Below are 18,294 nucleotides of genomic sequence, written 5' to 3' on the forward strand. Positions count from 1 at the left end.
CCAGTAAGCACGGCCAGGGACGCTATATCTCCCTAACTGCACACTGGGTAAATGTAGTGGCAGCTGGGCCCCAGGCGGAGAGCTGTTTGGCGCACGTCCTTCCGCCGCCAAGGATCGCAGGGCAACATTCTTTGCCTCCTGTTGCCACCTCCTCCTTCTCGGCTTCCTCCTCCTCTTCTTCCACCTGCTCATCCAGTCAGCCACACACCTTCACCACCAACTTCAGCACAGCCCGGGGTAAACGTCAGCAGGCCATTCTGAAACTCATATGTTTGGGGGACAGGCCCCACACCGCACAGGAGTTGTGGCGGGGTATTGAACAACAGACCGACGAGTGGTTGCTGCCGGTGAGCCTCAAGCCCGGCCTGGTGGTGTGTGATAATGGGCGAAATCTCGTTGCAGCTCTGGGACTAGCCAATTTGACGCACATCCCTTGCTTGGCGCATGTGCTGAATTTGGTGGTGCAGAAGTTCATTCACAACTACCCCGACATGTCAGAGCTGCTGCATAAAGTGCGGGCCGTCTGTTCGCGCTTCCGGCGTTCACATCCTGCTGCTGCTCGCCTGTCTGCGCTACAGCGTAACTTCGGCCTTCCCGCTCACCGCCTCATATGCGACGTGCCCACCAGGTGGAACTCCACCTTGCACATGCTGGACAGACTGTGCGAGCAGCAGCAGGCCATAGTGGAGTTTCAGCTGCAGCACGCACGGGTCAGTCGCACTACAGAACAGCACCACTTCACCACCAATGACTGGGCCTCCATGCGAGACCTGTGTGCCCTGTTGCGCTGTTTCGAGTACTCCACCAACATGGCCAGTGGCGATGACACCGTTATCAGCGTTACAATACCACTTCTATGTCTCCTTGAGAAAACACTTAGGGCGATGATGGAAGAGGAGGTGGCCCAGGAGGAGGAGGAGGAGGAAGAGGGGTCATTTTTAGCACTTTCAGGCCAGTCTCTTCGAAGTGACTCAGAGGGAGGTTTTTGGCAACAGCAGAGGCCAGGTACAAATGTGGCCAGCCAGGGCCCACTACTGGAGGACGAGGAGGACGAGGATGAGGAGGAGGTGGAGGAGGATGAGGATGAAGCATGGTCACAGCGGGGTGGCACCCAACGCAGCTCGGGTCCATCACTGGTGCGTGGCTGGGGGGAAAGGCAGGACGATGACGATACGCCTCCCACAGAGGACAGCTTGTCCTTACCCCTGGGCAGCCTGGCACACATGAGCGACTACATGCTGCAGTGCCTGCGCAACGACAGCAGAGTTGCCCACATTTTAACCTGTGCGGACTACTGGGTTGCCACCCTGCTGGATCCACGCTACAAAGACAATGTGCCCACCTTACTTCCTGCACTGGAGCGTGATAGGAAGATGCGCGAGTACAAGCGCACGTTGGTAGACGCGCTACTGAGAGCATTCCCAAATGTCACAGGGGAACAAGTGGAAGCCCAAGGCCAAGGCAGAGGAGGAGCAAGAGGTCGCCAAGGCAGCTGTGTCACGGCCAGCTCCTCTGAGGGCAGGGTTAGCATGGCAGAGATGTGGAAAACTTTTGTCAACACGCCACAGCTAACTGCACCACCACCTGATACGCAACGTGTTAGCAGGAGGCAACATTTCACTAACATGGTGGAACAGTACGTGTGCACACCCCTCCACGTACTGACTGATGGTTCGGCCCCATTCAACTTCTGGGTCTCTAAATTGTCCACGTGGCCAGAGCTAGCCTTTTATGCCTTGGAGGTGCTGGCCTGCCCGGCAGCCAGCGTTTTGTCTGAACGTGTATTCAGCACGGCAGGGGGCGTCATTACAGACAAACGCAGCCGCCTGTCTACAGCCAATGTGGACAAGCTGACGTTCATAAAAATGAACCAGGCATGGATCCCACAGGACCTGTCCGTCCCTTGTCCAGATTAGACATTAACTACCTCCCCATAACCATATATTATTGGACTCCAGGGCACTTCCTCATTCAATCCTATTTTTATTTTCATTTTACCATTATATTGCGAGGCTACCCAAAGTTGAATGAACCTCTCCTCTGCCTGTGTGCTAGGCCTAAATATATGCCAATGGACTGTTGCAGTGGTGGCTGACATGAAGCCTGATTCTCTGCTATGACATGCAGACTGATTCTCTGCTGACATGAAGCCAGATTCGTCTGTTACGGGACCTCTCTGCTCTGCCTGTGTGCTAGGGCCTAAATATATGCCAATGGACTGTTGCAGTGGTGGGTGACGTGAAGCCTCATTCTCTGCTATGACATGCAGACTGATTCTCTGCTGACATGAAGCCAGATTGTCTGTTACGGGACCTCTCTGCTCTGCCTGTGTGCTAGGCCTAAATATATGCCAATGGACTGTTGCAGTGGTGGGTGACGTGAAGCCTCATTCTCTGCTATGACATGCAGACTGATTCTCTGCTGACATGAAGCCAGATTGTCTGTTACGGGACCTCTCTGCTCTGCCTGTGTGCTAGGCCTAAATATATGCCAATGGACTGTTGCAGTGGTGGCTGACGTGAAGCCTCATTCTCTGCTATGACATGCAGACTGATTCTCTGCTGACATGAAGCCAGATTGTCTGTTACGGGACCTCTCTGCTCTGCCTGTGTGCTAGGCCTAAATATATGCCAATGGACTGTTGCAGTGGTGGGTGACGTGAAGCCTCATTCTCTGCTATGACATGCAGACTGATTCTCTGCTGTCATGAAGCCAGATTGTCTGTTACGGGACCTCTCTGCTCTGCCTGTGTGCTAGGCCTAAATATATGCCAATGGACTGTTGCAGTGGTGGGTGACGTGAAGCCTCATTCTCTGCTATGACATGCAGACTGATTCTCTGCTGACATGAAGCCAGATTGTCTGTTACGGGACCTCTCTGCTCTGCCTGTGTGCTAGGCCTAAATATATGCCAATGGACTGTTGCAGTGGTGGGTGACGTGAAGCCTCATTCTCTGCTATGACATGCAGACTGATTCTCTGCTGTCATGAAGCCAGATTGTCTGTTACGGGACCTCTCTGCTCTGCCTGTGTGCTAGGCCTAAATATATGCCAATGGACTGTTGCAGTGGTGGGTGACGTGAAGCCTCATTCTCTGCTATGACATGCAGACTAATTCTCTGCTGACATGAAGACAGATTCTCTGTTACGGGACCTCTCTCCTCTGCCTGTGTGTGTGCTGGGCCTAAATATATGCCAATGGACTGTTGCAGTGGTGGCTGACGTGAAGCCTCATTCTCTGCTATGACATGCAGACTGATTCTCTGCTGACATGAAGCCAGATTCTCTGTTACGGGACCTCTCTCCTCTGCCTGTGTGTGTGCTGGGCCTAAATATATGCCAATGGACTGTTGCAGTGGTGGCTGACGTGAAGCCTCATTCTCTGCTATGACATGCAGACTGATTCTCTGCTGACATGAAGCCAGATTCTCTGTTACGGGACCTCTCTCCTCTGCCTGTGTGTGTGCTGGGCCTAAATATATGCCAATGGACTGTTGCAGTGGTGGCTGACGTGAAGCCTCATTCTCTGCTATGACATGCAGACTGATTCTCTGCTGACATGAAGCCAGATTCTCTGTTACGGGACCTCTCTCCTCTGCCTGTGTGTGTGCTGGGCCTAAATATATGCCAATGGACTGTTGCAGTGGTGGCTGACGTGAAGCCTCATTCTCTGCTATGACATGCAGACTAATTCTCTGCTGACATGAAGACAGATTCTCTGTTACGGGACCTCCCTCCTCTGCCTGGGTGCTGGGCCTAAATATATGCCAATGGACTGTTGCAGTGGTGGCTGACGTGAAGCCTCATTCTCTGCTATGACATGCAGACTGATTCTCTGCTGACATGAAGACAGATTCTCTGTTACGGGACCTCTCTGTTACTGGGTGCCGGGGCCTAAATATCTGAGAATGGACTGTTCCAGTGGTGGGTGACGGGAAGCCAGATTCTCTGCTATGGAACCTCTCTCCAATTGATTTTGGTTAATTTTTATTTATTTAATTTTTATTTTAATTCATTTCCCTATCCACATTTGTTTGCAGGGGATTTACCTACATGTTGCTGCCTTTTGCAGCCCTCTAGCTCTTTCCTGGGCTGTTTTACAGCCTTTTTAGTGCCGAAAAGTTCGGGTCCCCATTGACTTCAATGGGGTTCGGGTTCGGGACGAAGTTCGGATCGGGTTCGGATCCCGAACCCGAACATTTCCGGGATGTTCGGCCGAACTTCTCGAACCCGAACATCCAGGTGTTCGCTCAACTCTATGCTTTGTCAAAATCAAGTGTACCAAAAGCATGTGGGATAATATAGTATGGTTTGCTGAGACCAAAATTGAACTTAACTTTTTAGGCATATTTCCAAAAGACGACAGCATTATTCTTTTTTTGCTGTTTTTATGCACCTGGAACTGGGGATGTAGTCAAGGTGGAGAAAATTATGAATAGTTCCAAATATCGGTCAATTTTGCCTCAAAGCCTTCAAGTCTGTGCTACAAAGCTGAGTATAAATTAACCCCTTCAGGACCCTGCCATTTGTCAACTTAAGGGCCAGGCCATTTTTTGCCAATCTGACATGTCACTTTATGTGGTGATAACTGTAAAACGCTTTTACTTATCCAAGCCTTTCTGAGATTGTTTTCTCGTCACATATTTTACTTCATGACAGTGGTAAAGTTGGATCAAAATATTTCATTTTTATTTATAAAAAAATACAAAATTTATCAAGAATTTTGAAACATTCGCAATTTTCCAAATTTTATATTCAAAAAGATGTTTGGATCATTTTGTAAATGACATTTTCTTTTTTGGGACGTTAGAAGGCTTAGAAGTTTAGAAGCAAATCTTAACATTTTTGAGAGAATTTCCAAAACCCAATTTTTAAGGACCAGTTCAGGTCTGAAGTCACTTTGTGGGGCTTACATAATAGAATGACCCATAAATGACCCCATTTTAGAAACTACACCCATCAAGGCATTCAAATCTGATTTTACAAACTTTATTAACCCTTTAGGTGTTCCACAAGTATTAAAGGAAAATAGAGATGACATTTTAGAATTTAACTTTTTTGGCAGATTTTCCATTTTAATCATTTTTTTTTCCAGTAACAAAGCAAGCCAAACAAAACTCAATATTTATGGCCCTGATTCTGTAGTTTACAGAAACACCCATATGAGGTTGTAAACTGCTGTATGGGTACCTGGCCGGGCGCAGAAGGAAAGGAACGCCATATGTTTTTTGGAGGGCAGATTTCACTGGGATAATTTTGCCATGTCACATTTGAAGACCCCCTGATGCACCCCTCGAGTAGAAACGCCAAAAAAGCGACCACCCTTTTAGAAACTATGGGATAATGTGGAAGTTTTGTTGGTACTATTTTAGGGTACATATGATTTTTGGTTGCTCTATATTACATTTTTTGTGAGGTAAGGTAACAAAAAATAGCTATTTATTATTTACTGAGTATGCCTTATTATACTTATTTTAAGATTTAACTTTTATTCTTATCATTTAAAATTATGATGAGACAGCTGAGTTTAGTGAAACTACTGCGCTAGTTAGTTAGAGAGAGAGGAGAGGGACTAGTTAACTAGTACTGGATTAGAGTAGTGTTCCTGTCTAATAGGCCTATTGCATATAGGGGGAGAGCCTAGTTAATTTTACTAGAAGTCCCTATGCACTTACCCTACTTGACCAAGTCTAGTCAGTGTGATAGCCTAAATGGCTGTTGTCGGGGCACTCGTCTTTAAAAAGACGACCCCCAGCCTCAGGAACCTCGGGCCTGTACTACAGGTCCCTATGCTCTTACCTCTCTACGGTTGATTTCCTTTTTCATCCGACGCGTTTCGCCAGGTATGGCTCTTCAGGGAATAAAGAGGATGTTCAGGCGCTGAAGGCAGTGGCTCTCGCCTGTATCGATCATGCGGCAGTGGCGGCGTTGTAATGCTGTGCGTCTCTTTTTGTGCGCCTCGCTCGTCCCCTACATGGAATTAACCAGTCAGCTGGTGTGGGCCCGGCGCACTGTTGACACTCCCCCCGTATATTCACCTGCCTACTTCACGATGGAGACATGCGCAGAAGTATTCCGCTTCTTCCATCGGGCGGCCTAGCTATGCTCCGCTGTAGTACGGAAGTGACGTGGTGCTTGGGAGTGGTTAGTCGTCATGGGGATCTCATACCGCGTCCCCGGCCAGCTTTCTGTGTAGCAGAGTTGCTATTGCCTGGAAAGTATTGACGGTTAGGTTAAATTTGTTAAAAATTAGCCAAAACGGCTCTCACAGGGCATGGATTATAAAGTCCTGTCTCTTCTTCAATGTTATATTACAATTTGTAGATTTTTAGTTTCTGTTGGTATTGACACCATCATTATTACAATGATATTTAGCTTTTAGAGATAATTTAAAGTATAGATGCATAGGATCATTCTTATTTATCATTTTAATACCTATATACATATAGACGGCCATTCAAAACTGCCCTCTGTATGTTTATTGTAAATTTATAGGAAGGGTTTGTAGGGAAGATATTCATTGAGGCCATTTGGTGTCACGGACTTCATTCTATAGATCCATCTGGCTTCTGCCTTCAGGATTAGTTTATCCCAATCACCCCCCCTCCTGGGTTTAGGGACATGTTGGATACCTATAAACTGAAGGCATGCCGTATTTCCTCCATGGCATTGGTTGATGTGCCGTGCCACTGATGTGTCCTTTTTATTTTGAATATCATTATAATGGTCTCTGATGCGTCTCCTAAATTCTCTTTTTGTCTTCCCTACATAGTCTAGGGGACAGGAGCACTGTGCTAAATACACTACCCCCATGGTGAGACAGTTCACGTAATCACGGTTGGTATATTCTCTCCCTGTATGTGAGCACGTAAATGTCTTTGTTTTCTTTATCTGGCTACAGGCCAGGCACCTACCACATTTAAAGGTACCTGTAGGTTTCCTGGATAGCCAGTTATCAGGGTTTGTAGGGGGTAGATAGTGGCTGTTGACCAAGCTATCTTTCAGACTTCTACCCTTCCTGTAGGTTATTGCTGGGTATGGTCCTATTATATCCTCCAGATCAGGATCAGTTTTTAGTATATCCCAATACTTTGTAAGTATCTGCCTAACTTGTTGGTGGACATTGTCAAAAGTCCCTATAATGCGAGTAATCTTGGAGGGAGCTGTATAGTCTGTCCTTTTTTTCTTTGGAATGAGTAACCTATCCCTATTCTTTGAGGCTGATGCCTCATAGGCCACTCGAAGTATACCATCCGGGTATCCTCTGTCTCTGAATCTGTACCTTAGATCCTTTGCCTCATTTTTGAATTTTTTAAAAGTGGAGCAATTGCGTCGGAGTCTAAGGTACTGACCCTTTGGTATGCCTTTCCGTATATTTGTGGAATATCAATATACTAGAGTCTGGTAGAGGTTGTGGCATTTGGGTACTTTTTAGTTTGAGTTCTGTAAAGGGACCCTCTGCTCTGTCTTTCTCCCCTTCCTCCATTAGACCAACAAGGGTCAGTGTGGCCTCAAGTTCCCTGGGATTCATGTTTAACTCAATTGCTCCACTTTTAAAAAATTCTAAAATGAGGCAAATGATCTAAGGTACAGATTCAGAGACAGAGGATACCCGGATGGTATACTTTGAGTGGCCTATGAGGCATCAGCCTCAGAGAATAGGGATAGGTTACTCATTCCAAAGAAAAAAAGGACAGACTATACAGCTCCCTCCAAGATTACTCGCATCATAGGGACTTTTGACAATGCCCACCAACAAGTTAGGCAGATACTAACAAAGTATTGGGATATACTAAAAACTGATCCTGATCTGGAGGATATAATAGGACCATACCCAGCAATAACCTACAGGATTGGTCAACAGCCACTATCTACCCCCTACAAACCCTGATAACTGGCTATCCAGGAAACCTACAGGTACCTTTAAATGTGGTAGGTGCTTGGCCTGTAGCCAGATAAAGAAAACAAAGACATTTACGTGCTCACATACAGGGAGAGAATATACCAACCGTGATTACGTGAACTGTCTAACCATGGGGTAGTGTATTTAGCACAGTGCTCCTGTCCCCTAGACTATGTAGGGAAGACAAAAAGAGAATTTAGGAGACGCATCAGAGACCATTATAATGATATTCAAAATAAAAAGGACACATCAGTGGCACGGCACATCAACCAATGCCATGGAGGAAATACGGCATGCCTTCAGTTTATAGGTATCCAACATGTCCCTAAACCCAGGAGGGGGGGTGATTGGGATAAACTAATCCTGAAGGCAGAAGCCAGTTGGATCCATAGACTGAAGTCCGTGACACCAAATGGCCTCAATGAATATCTTCCCTACAAACCCTTCCTATAAATTTACAATAAACATACAGAGGGCAGTTTTGAATGGCCGTCTATATGTATATAGGTATTAAAATGATAAATAAGAATGATCCTATGCATCTATACTTTAAATTATCTCTAAAAGCTAAATATCATTGTAATAATGATGGTGTCAATACCAACAGAAACTAAAAATCTACAAATTGTAATATAACATTGAAGAAGAGACAGGACTTTATAATCCATGCCCTGTGAGAGCCGTTTTGGCTAATTTTTAACAAATTTAACCTAACCGTCAATACTTTCCAGGCAATAGCAACTCTGCTACACAGAAAGCTGGCCGGGGACGCGGTATGAGATCCCCATGACGACTAACCACTCCCAAGCACCACGTCACTTCCGTACTACAGCGGAGCATAGCTAGGCCGCCCGATGGAAGAAGCGGAATACTTCTGCGCATGTCTCCGTCGTGAAGTAGGCAGGTGAATATACGGGGGGAGTGTCAACAGTGCGCCGGGCCCACACCAGCTGACTGGTTAATTCCATGTAGGGGACGAGCGAGGCGCACAAAAAGAGACGCACAGCATTACAACGCCGCCACTGCCGCATGATCGATACAGGCGAGAGCCACTGCCTTCAGCGCCTGAACATCCTCTTTATTCCCTGAAGAGCCATACCTGGCGAAACGCTTCGGATGAAAAAGGAAATCAACCGTAGAGAGGTAAGAGCATAGGGACCTGTAGTACAGGCCCGAGGTTCCTGAGGCTGGGGGTCGTCTTTTTAAAGACTAGTGCCCCGACAACAGCCATTTAGGCTATCACACTGACTAGACTAGGTCAAGTAGGGTAAGTGCATAGGGACTTCTAGTAAAATTAACTAGGCTCTCCCCTATATGCAATAGGCCTATTAGACAGGAACACTACTCTAATCCAGTACTAGTTAACTAGTCCCTCTCCTCTCTCTCTAACTAACTAGCGCAGTAGTTTCACTAAACTCAGCTGTCTCATCATAATTTTAAATAATAAGAATAAAAGTTAAATCTTAAAACAAGTATAATAAGGCATGCTCAGTAAATAATAAATAGCTATTTGAGACCACTGAGAATATTTTATAGCGGGTCTACCTTATAGACACCTACTATAAACACATGATATAACAAAAAATAGCTGTTTGGCACCGTTTTTATTTGTTGTTTTCTACAGTGTTCACCTGACAGGTAAGATCATGTGCTATTTTCATAGAGCAGGTTGTTACGGATGCTGCAATACTAAATCTAACTACTTTTTTGGTTGTTTGTTTCAGTGTTACATAATAAAGCATTTTTGAAAAAAAAAAGATTTTTTAGTTTCTCCATATTCTGAAAGCCATAGTTTTTTTTTTTTTTTTTGCGGGATGAGGTGTCAGTTTGATTGGTATTATTTTGGGGGGTATGCACCTTTTTATTGCTTGGTGTTGCACTTTTTGCAATGTAAGGTAACAAAATAAATGATTGTTTTAGCAGTTTTTATTAAATTTTTTATCTTATTTATTTTATTCTATGGCGTTCAGGCGAGGGGGTGGATCATGTGATATTTTCATAGAGACAGTCGTTACGGATGCGGCCATACCCAATATGTCTGGTTTTCTTTTTTTTCAATTTGTTTTGTACAATTATATGTGTTTTATTTTGGGAATTTCTTTTATTTATTTTTTTCACTTGAAACTTTATTTTTTTTTATTATGAAAACCCCTTTTTTTTTTACTTTTTATTCTTGTCCCACTCTGGGACTTTAACTTCTGGGGGTCTGATCTCCTCTGCAATGTATTACAATACATCCTGACAGCTTAAGGGCTGGATCTTACAGGCTTCCCTAGAAGGCAAACCCCCATGCCTATGGAAGGCATCAGGCTGCCTTCTCTGCCTTTAGGTCCCCATCACTGCAGCGCGGTGACCAAATGGAGATGCGGAGGGCACTCGTTCCCTCCGCAAACCCTCTGCATGTCGCGATCAGCTTTGACCATGGCATACAGGAGTTAATACGCCTCCATCCAACTCTTCACCAATGCTGGTGTATGCAGCAGGGGCCCCGCTATCAGTGACTGCCGGGTCGGTGCCGCTGATCAGGTGGGTGCAGGAGCATGTACGGCGCTGGACCTTAAGTGATGTCGACCAACTCCGTAGCATACCTCCACATCAACAAAAGTATGGCTTTTTTTAATGTCAGATGTGTTAATGGTAAAAACTAAAATACATCCACACATTTTGCTATCTGGTGTAGGATGTCTCTTAAAAAAGTGGCAACTGCTGTCTGCTGCGGGCATCCTCCATTGTAATCATTTTTTGCTGGGGATTGCCATTACTAATGGACCACGTGCAGGATTTGTTACCCTGTGTATAGATGCACAACTGCATAGGGGGTTGAGCATTTCCTGCCTTATAAGACCACGGTGGTATATAGTCTCTATATGTATGATTGGAGGTGCCTAAACTCCAAATTTGAATATGCCTTGGTTTTCATCTATAGGTAGAGTTGAGCGGACACCTGGATGTTCGGGTTCGACGGGTTCGGCCGAACTTCACAAAAAAGTTTGAGTTCGGGACCCGAACTTGACTTGAACTTGACCCCAAACCCCATTGAAGTCAATGGAGACCCAAACTTTGGAGCATTAAAATGGCTCTAAAAAAATCATGGAAAGGGCTAGAGGGCTGCAAAAGGCAGCAAAATGTGGTTGAGAACAAGGCAAGTGCTCTGCAAACAAATGTGGATAGGGAAATGACGTAAAAATAAAAAATAATATTGATCTAGGAGGAGGAGGTCCATATGGGAGTAGGAAGTTGAGGAGACGGTGGATGCGGTGTAGGTGCAAGTGGCGGTGGAGGAGGTAGCCAACACTGGTTTTTGTTTTTGGTTTTTATTATATATATTTTATTTATTATTTTGTTCAAATTTGGGTAGACCCCAAAACATTGGGAAATATAAAAGAATAAAACAAAGAGAAAGTGCGCTGGAGTACAACAATGGCTGGGTGATGCTGGTATACATGTCTATTCTGCACAAGATACGGACAGGTCCTGTGGGATCCCTGCCTGATTCATTTGAATGAACGAGAGCTTGTCCTCATTGGCTGTAGACAAGCGGCTGCGCTTGTCTGTGATAACCCCCTCCTGCCGTGCTAAACAAATGTTTAGACAATACACTGGCTGCAGGGCAGGCCAGCACCTCCAAGGCGTAAATGGCAAGCTCAGGCCATGTGCCCAATTTTAAGACCCAGAAGTTGAAGGAGGCAGACCCATCAGTCAGTACGTGTAGGCATGTGCATACATACTGCTCCACCATGTCGCACGTCCTCGTGACGTCCACTATCCAATTGGATATCTTCCCTATCAACTTTTGATGACTGAGGGAAGAGCGAGCATCGGATGCCCAGTGACGAGGATGAAGCTCCTGCCCTCAGTCTCCTGCTGATCGCACAGGCGCAGCCCTCAGTGGGTACTGCGCCTGTGCGAGAGTTCGTTCGGCCGTGAGGGAGGGGGAGGAGAGGGAGGAGAGGCTGTGGCAGGCTGGGGGCGGTTAGACAGTGCAAGGAAGGCGGGCTGGGCACTGTAAGAGGGGCGGTACTGGGCTCTCTAAGAGGAACAAAACGCCCCTCTGGGCACATTCAGGACTTATTTGCATATCCATAAAAGTCGTTTTTTGCAGAAACTACTGGACGGATTACAAGATAAAAGAGCACAGCCTAATCAAGGTAAGCTGTGCTGCATGGCTGCTTTAAAATCTGATTTTGGGTTAGGGGAGGTGACAGAATCCCTTTAAATTGCACACTGACTAATTCTGCAAAGGAACCAAATGTTGTATATTGCCAAAAAAGTGTTTTTTTTTAAACCAGATTATTAGTGCAGTATTTCAAGCTTGGATTTGAATGTCACAAAAGCACAGATGCAGTGCTGGTGCACTGAGCTTGCATGAAATGGCCGCTGCCCCCCACCTAACTAACAGACGGATAAAAGTTATTTTTCTCTGACACTGGGCTCAGGCAGGGTAAAAAGATTGTGCACTGCACCCACACAACTAAATCTATGTAGATCGCTGAGTTTAATTGGAGTTCTGATAACAGATCCTATCCTATTCTCTCCCTCACAGCAGCAGCATCCTCTCCCTACACTAGTAAGAGCAGAGTGATGTGCAGCGCTACGTGACTCCAGCTTATATAGAGGCTGGGTCACATGCTGCACTGGCCAATCACTGCCATGCCATTAGTAGGCATGGCTGTGATGGCTTCTAAGGGCACAGAGTTAAACGCTTGTTGATTGGCTGCTCTGCAGCCTTTTAAAAAGCGCCAAGAAATCGCCGAACATCGAACCCGAACTTTTACTGAAATGTTCGGGTTCGGGTACGGGGTCCAAAAATCCTAAAGTTCGGTACGAACCCAAACTTTACAGTTTGGGTTCGCTCAACCCTAATTGCAACCTTTAGAAAGTGTGTAGAAACAGATATAAGGAAAATGAGATATACTACAATATGAAGGAATATCCTTACAACATAAGAAATTTAGGCCATAAAACAATTGCAGAAACAAGAGAATATAATTATTAGATCGGCGGAAAAAGGGGGTGCTATTGTAATTTTAGAAGCAGAACAATACAATTTGGAATGTAAAAGACAATTATCGGATGAAATTACACATAAAAAATTAAAAGGAGATCCTGTTAAAGATTTTAATAAAACACTTATGGAATATTGTAGAAAAGGATTAGAAAAGAAAATACTTTTAGAACAGGAATATACGTTCATTTTGGGAACTCAACAGAGATTACCCATATTTTATTGTCTTCCAAAGATACATAAAGATCAACAAAATCCACCAGGCCGCCCAATCATCTCAAGAATAGGATCTTTGACTTCCAATTTATCTCAATATATTGCCAGAATGTTACAACCCATAGTTCAAAAAACATTTTCTTATATGAAGGGTACCACACAAATTATACAGATTATTGAAAAATTAGATTACGATTCACATTGGATTATGGGCACGTTAGAAGACAACTCATTATATACTGTAATAGATCATGATCAAGGTATTTCAGCAATGAGGAAACATTTAGAGATGAGTGTTCGGCTCTTTGTGGAACAAATACATTTTATTGCTGAAGGAATACGTTATATATTGACACAGAACTATTTTTTTTATGATTCAGAATATTTTTTTTACAAATGAGAGGAATCACCATGGGCACCAGATTTGCCCCCAGCAATGCCAATTTATTTATGGCACAGTGGGAACAACAAAATATATTACCTAGTCTGGGATGGATCTGGTGCTCTGGTGCAGATACATTGATGATATTGTTTTTATATGGCAAGGAACAGAAACAGAACTTCAGGTATTTTTGCAAGAAATTAACAATAACCTAAATAATTTACGCTTTTCTTCAAATATTAGTCAATTTTTTGATTTGTTAATTACAGTAGAAATGATAAACTAGTATATAGCACATACGTACCTACCATAAATCAGTAACTAAAAATAGCTATATTTTGTACTCGAGTTGTCATTTACCCTGATTTAATATACCAATGGGCCAGTTCCACCAGATAAAACGTAATTGTACGAGAAAAATTAAAAATTTCAGGAGGATGAAAATATGAGAGAACAGTTCATTATTAAAAACTATCTACTGTTTTAGATACATCTTTATAAAAAGTAAGAAACATGGATAGACAATCCTTCTTTACGAGAGAGAATATAGATAGAGAAGAGGGACATAAAGATGATGTCATAAGAATCATCTCACCTTTTAATACACAATATAAAAAAATAGAACAGAGTATAAAACGCCATTAGTATTATATCTGAAAGATAAGATCCTCGGTTCTTTATTATCTGCCACTCCTCAAATTACTTATTTAAAGGCTCTACATTTAGGCTGTATATGGGGAGGACAACAACAACATCACACATAGCATAAATTAATAAGTCACACTATGTCCACATATATATATATACTGTTATCGGTGTCTGTGAAGGGCCCCCCTGGTGGATTTACCTAGAGCCGCTTTCTGGTGCTGTCTTAGCGATGCTTGTGATCCGGATAGTGCGCAGAGATTCAGCCGCTGCTAATGGGTGGCCGCTGGTCGGCTTCAAATGCTCGCGCACCGGAAGTCTTCCGGACGCCGCGCATGCGTAGAACCACTTGTCTGCGCTCCAAGCCTCTCTTTGGAGCTAGAACTGAGTACACGCCTCGTTCTGAGTGTAGGATCGGCAGCATCACGCACGTAGGTGGCCAGATTAGTATATTAATGAGGGGGTTGGCACAATCTTATGAGCAATGCTGCTATCCTTATTGTACTTACTGTGAGTAATTATGCCTGGCATGGAATTTCCTTTCACCTATAGTGATCGTGGTGCAAATTGCACATATACGGACATGACGTGACATCGAATAGCATAGGATATCAGAGTTAAGATAGCGATATGGAGCCTCAGAATAACTTAACCAAAGCTGTATACACCTGTATATCGTTTGTGTAATGTCTTTTACATGTATATGCTGGTTGAACACTAGTATACATATATATATACATCTGGATATATGGTTTCTTTATTATTCATGCCAATTGTATTTTCAAATCAATAATGTACCATTTGTCCAATTTTCTGCTTTCTTTAAAAGAAAAAATCAATAAAAAGAGAACTGAAAAGAAAGAACACTAGTATACAGTCAGTATATATTTGTATTACATTTAGATGCTGTTTGGACACTTGTATACAGTCAGTATATATTTTTATTACATTTAGATGCTGTTTGGACACTTGTATACAGTCAGTATATATTTTTATTACATTTAGATGCTGTTTGGACACTTGTATACAGTCAATATACATTTTTATTACATTTAGATGCTGTTTGGACACTTGTATACTGTATTTACATTCACTGACATCGATAGAAAGTTTTTGTCATACAGAACTGAGCTGTTTCATCTGTACAGGAATAGAACAGACACAGCAGCTAATGATCAGCTGAGGGACGGGTAATTGATTCTATAATTTTCTGTGATACGTATAACAAAGCCGCCGCGCCTTATTTCCCTTATGGGGAATGAAAAGTTACAGGTTAGAGGGAAATAACGAAGGTGAGGCTGGAAAATTCCCAAAGCTTTCATTACATGGAAGATAATGAAATAGATGGAGATAATGTCAGATACATGTAATAGTGTAACCGAGGGACAGCGTTACATCATTACCAATGTAAAAATAGAATTCCACCCGGACGTCTGAGGCTGAATTACCAGACACCTCTCGTCTGGTCGCTGTAGCTAATGAGCTGATGAAATAATTTCCTCATTAGAAGTTTGCAGTAAAACCACAGAGGATATTCATAGAAGTCAGAAACAGAGAAAGATTGTGATTAACCGTTCACTGAAAATGTAATAATATATCAATATAAATATGAATACTATATTCACATAATTAATATCATATATAAATAGTATATATATATATTTATATATACATACATACATATACAGGTGAAACGTGAAAAATTAGAATATTGTGCAAAGTTCAATTATTTCAGTAATGCAACTTAAAAGGTGAAACTAACGTATAAGACTCATTACAGGCAAAGCGAGATATTTCAAGCCTTTATTTGTCATAATTTGGATGATTATGGCTTACAGCTTAATAAACTCCAAAGTCACAATTTTGAGGTACCTTTTATTGAGGGGGGTATGGATTAATTAGCTGACTAGAGTGAGACACTTTGAGCCTAGAATACTGAACCTTTTCACAAAATTCTAATTTAAAGCTGCATTAATGCAATTCCTTTTAATTAGCATTAATGAAATAAATGGACTTTTGCACGATATTCAAATTTTTCGAGTTTCACTTGTATATATATATATATATATATAAATAATAATTATAAAAATGAAAAAAAATATACTACTACTATTACTACTGTGCTGCAAAAAATTACAAGGAAGAGGCACTCCAAAACAGCTTGTATATCACATAAAGGAGGGTCTCAATCACATTGTGGTACAATTGTTCAGGTAGTGGGACTCCTACACTCATAACGCCTATGCACTAAGTGAAAGAGCTGCCTAAAAAAACGAGGAACCGGCACTCCAATACACTCTTTGTTACACATAAAGGAGGGGATCACACACGACCCTTGATAAATTATGATTGATGACCTGATGGTGACCCTCAAAAACATTTGGAGCAAGGGCCTGCTGATCTGACCATCTAAAACCTTAGGGTTGAGGTCCTGCTGCCGCATTGGTGACTCTAGATAACCTCTGGGTGATTGTACGTCTCTGTGACGGCAACAATCCATTTGGATGAAATCTGATTGGCTGTCGTTGCCTTGCCCTTTTTTTTTTTCCAAATTGTGAACCACCCAGAGAGGGTGGGTTAAGTTATTAAAGCACAAGAATCCAAGGAAGGCAGCAGGCGTGCGGCAATTAGCCACTCCCGACTCGGGGAGGTAGTGATAATAAATAACAATATAGCACTCCTAAGCGGCCCTGTTATTGGAATGAGTACACTTTCCGTTAACGAGGATCTATTGGAGGGCAAGTCTGGTGCCAGCAGCCAACTTGCTCCGGCATCCACAACATTCACTCAGTGTGCCATCATGGTGGACAAGTGGAAGCCGAAGGCCAAGGCAGAGGAGGAGCAAGAGGTCGCCAAGGCAGCTGTGTCACAGCCAGCTCCTCTGAGGGCAGGGTTAGCATGGCAGAGATGTGGAAAAGTTTTGTCAACACGCCAAAGCTAACTGCACCACCACCTGATACGCAACGTGTTAGCAGGAGGCAACATTTCACTAACATGGTGGAACAGTATGTGTGCACACACCTCCACGTACTGACTGATGGTTCGGCCCCATTCAACTTCTGGGTCTCTAAATTGTCCACGTGGCCAGAGCTAGCCTTTTATGCCTTGGAGGTGCTGGCCTGCCCGGCGGCCAGCGTTTTGTCTGAACGCGTATTCCGCACGGCAGGGGGCGTCATTACAGACAAACGCAGCCGCCTGTCTACAGCCAATGTGGACAAGCTGACGTTCATAAAAATGAACCAGGCATGGATCCCACAGGACCTGTCTATCCCTTGTGCAGATTAGACATTAACTACCTCCCCTTAACCATATATTATTGTACTCCAGGGCACTTCCTCATTCAATCCAATTTTTATTTTAATTTTACCATTATATTGCAGGGCAACCCAAAGTGGAATGAACCTCTCCTCTGTCTGGGTGCCGGGGCCTAAATTTATGACAATGGACTGTTACAGTGGTGGGTGACGTGAAGCATGATTCTCTGCTATGACATGAAGACTGATTCTCTGCTGACATGAAGCCAGATTCTCTGTTACGGGACCTCCCTCCTCTGCCTGGGTGCCGGGGCCTAAATTTATGACAATGGACTGTTACAGTGGTGGGTGACGTGAAGCCTGATTCTATGCTATGACATGAAGACTGATTCTCTGCTGACATGAAGCCAGATTCTCTGTTACGGGACCTCTCTCCTCTGCCTGGGTGCCTGAGCCTAAATATATGACAATGGGCTGTTACAGTGGTGGGTAACATGAAGCATGATTCTCTGCTATGATATGAAGACTGATTCTCTGGTGACATGAAGCCAGATTCTCTGTTACGGGACCTCTCTCCTCTGCCTGGGTGCCTGGGCCTAAATATATGACAATGGACTGTTCCAGTGTTGGGTGACGTCAAGCCTGATTCTCTGCTATGATATGAAGACTGATTCTCTGCTGACATGAAGCCAGATTCTCTGTTATGGGACCTCTCTCCTCTGCCTGGGTGCCGGGGCCTAAATATCTGACAATAGACTGTTCCAGTGTTGGGTGACGTGAAGCATGATTCTCTGCTATGATATGAAGACTGATTCTCTGGTGACATGAAGCCAGATTCTCTGTTACGGGACCTCTTTCCTCTGCCTGGGTGCCTGGGCCTAAATATCTGA

General features: G+C 43.7%; 1 protein-coding gene across 1 annotated transcript in view; it reads left to right on the top strand.

Annotated features, from left to right (window-relative positions):
* Positions 1 to 18,294, top strand: part of LOC122925414 (olfactory receptor 1009-like) — an 80,407-nt gene that overhangs the window by 26,118 nt on the left and 35,995 nt on the right. Inside the window, exon 2 of the mRNA XM_044276776.1 lies at positions 8,994 to 9,045. Within this exon, the coding sequence (XP_044132711.1) occupies positions 8,994 to 9,045 (52 nt within the window). The remainder of the gene's footprint in view (positions 1 to 8,993; positions 9,046 to 18,294) is intronic.

Source organism: Bufo gargarizans, chromosome 2 (assembly GCF_014858855.1).
Source record: "Bufo gargarizans isolate SCDJY-AF-19 chromosome 2, ASM1485885v1, whole genome shotgun sequence".
Classification (NCBI taxonomy): Eukaryota; Metazoa; Chordata; class Amphibia; order Anura; family Bufonidae; genus Bufo; species Bufo gargarizans.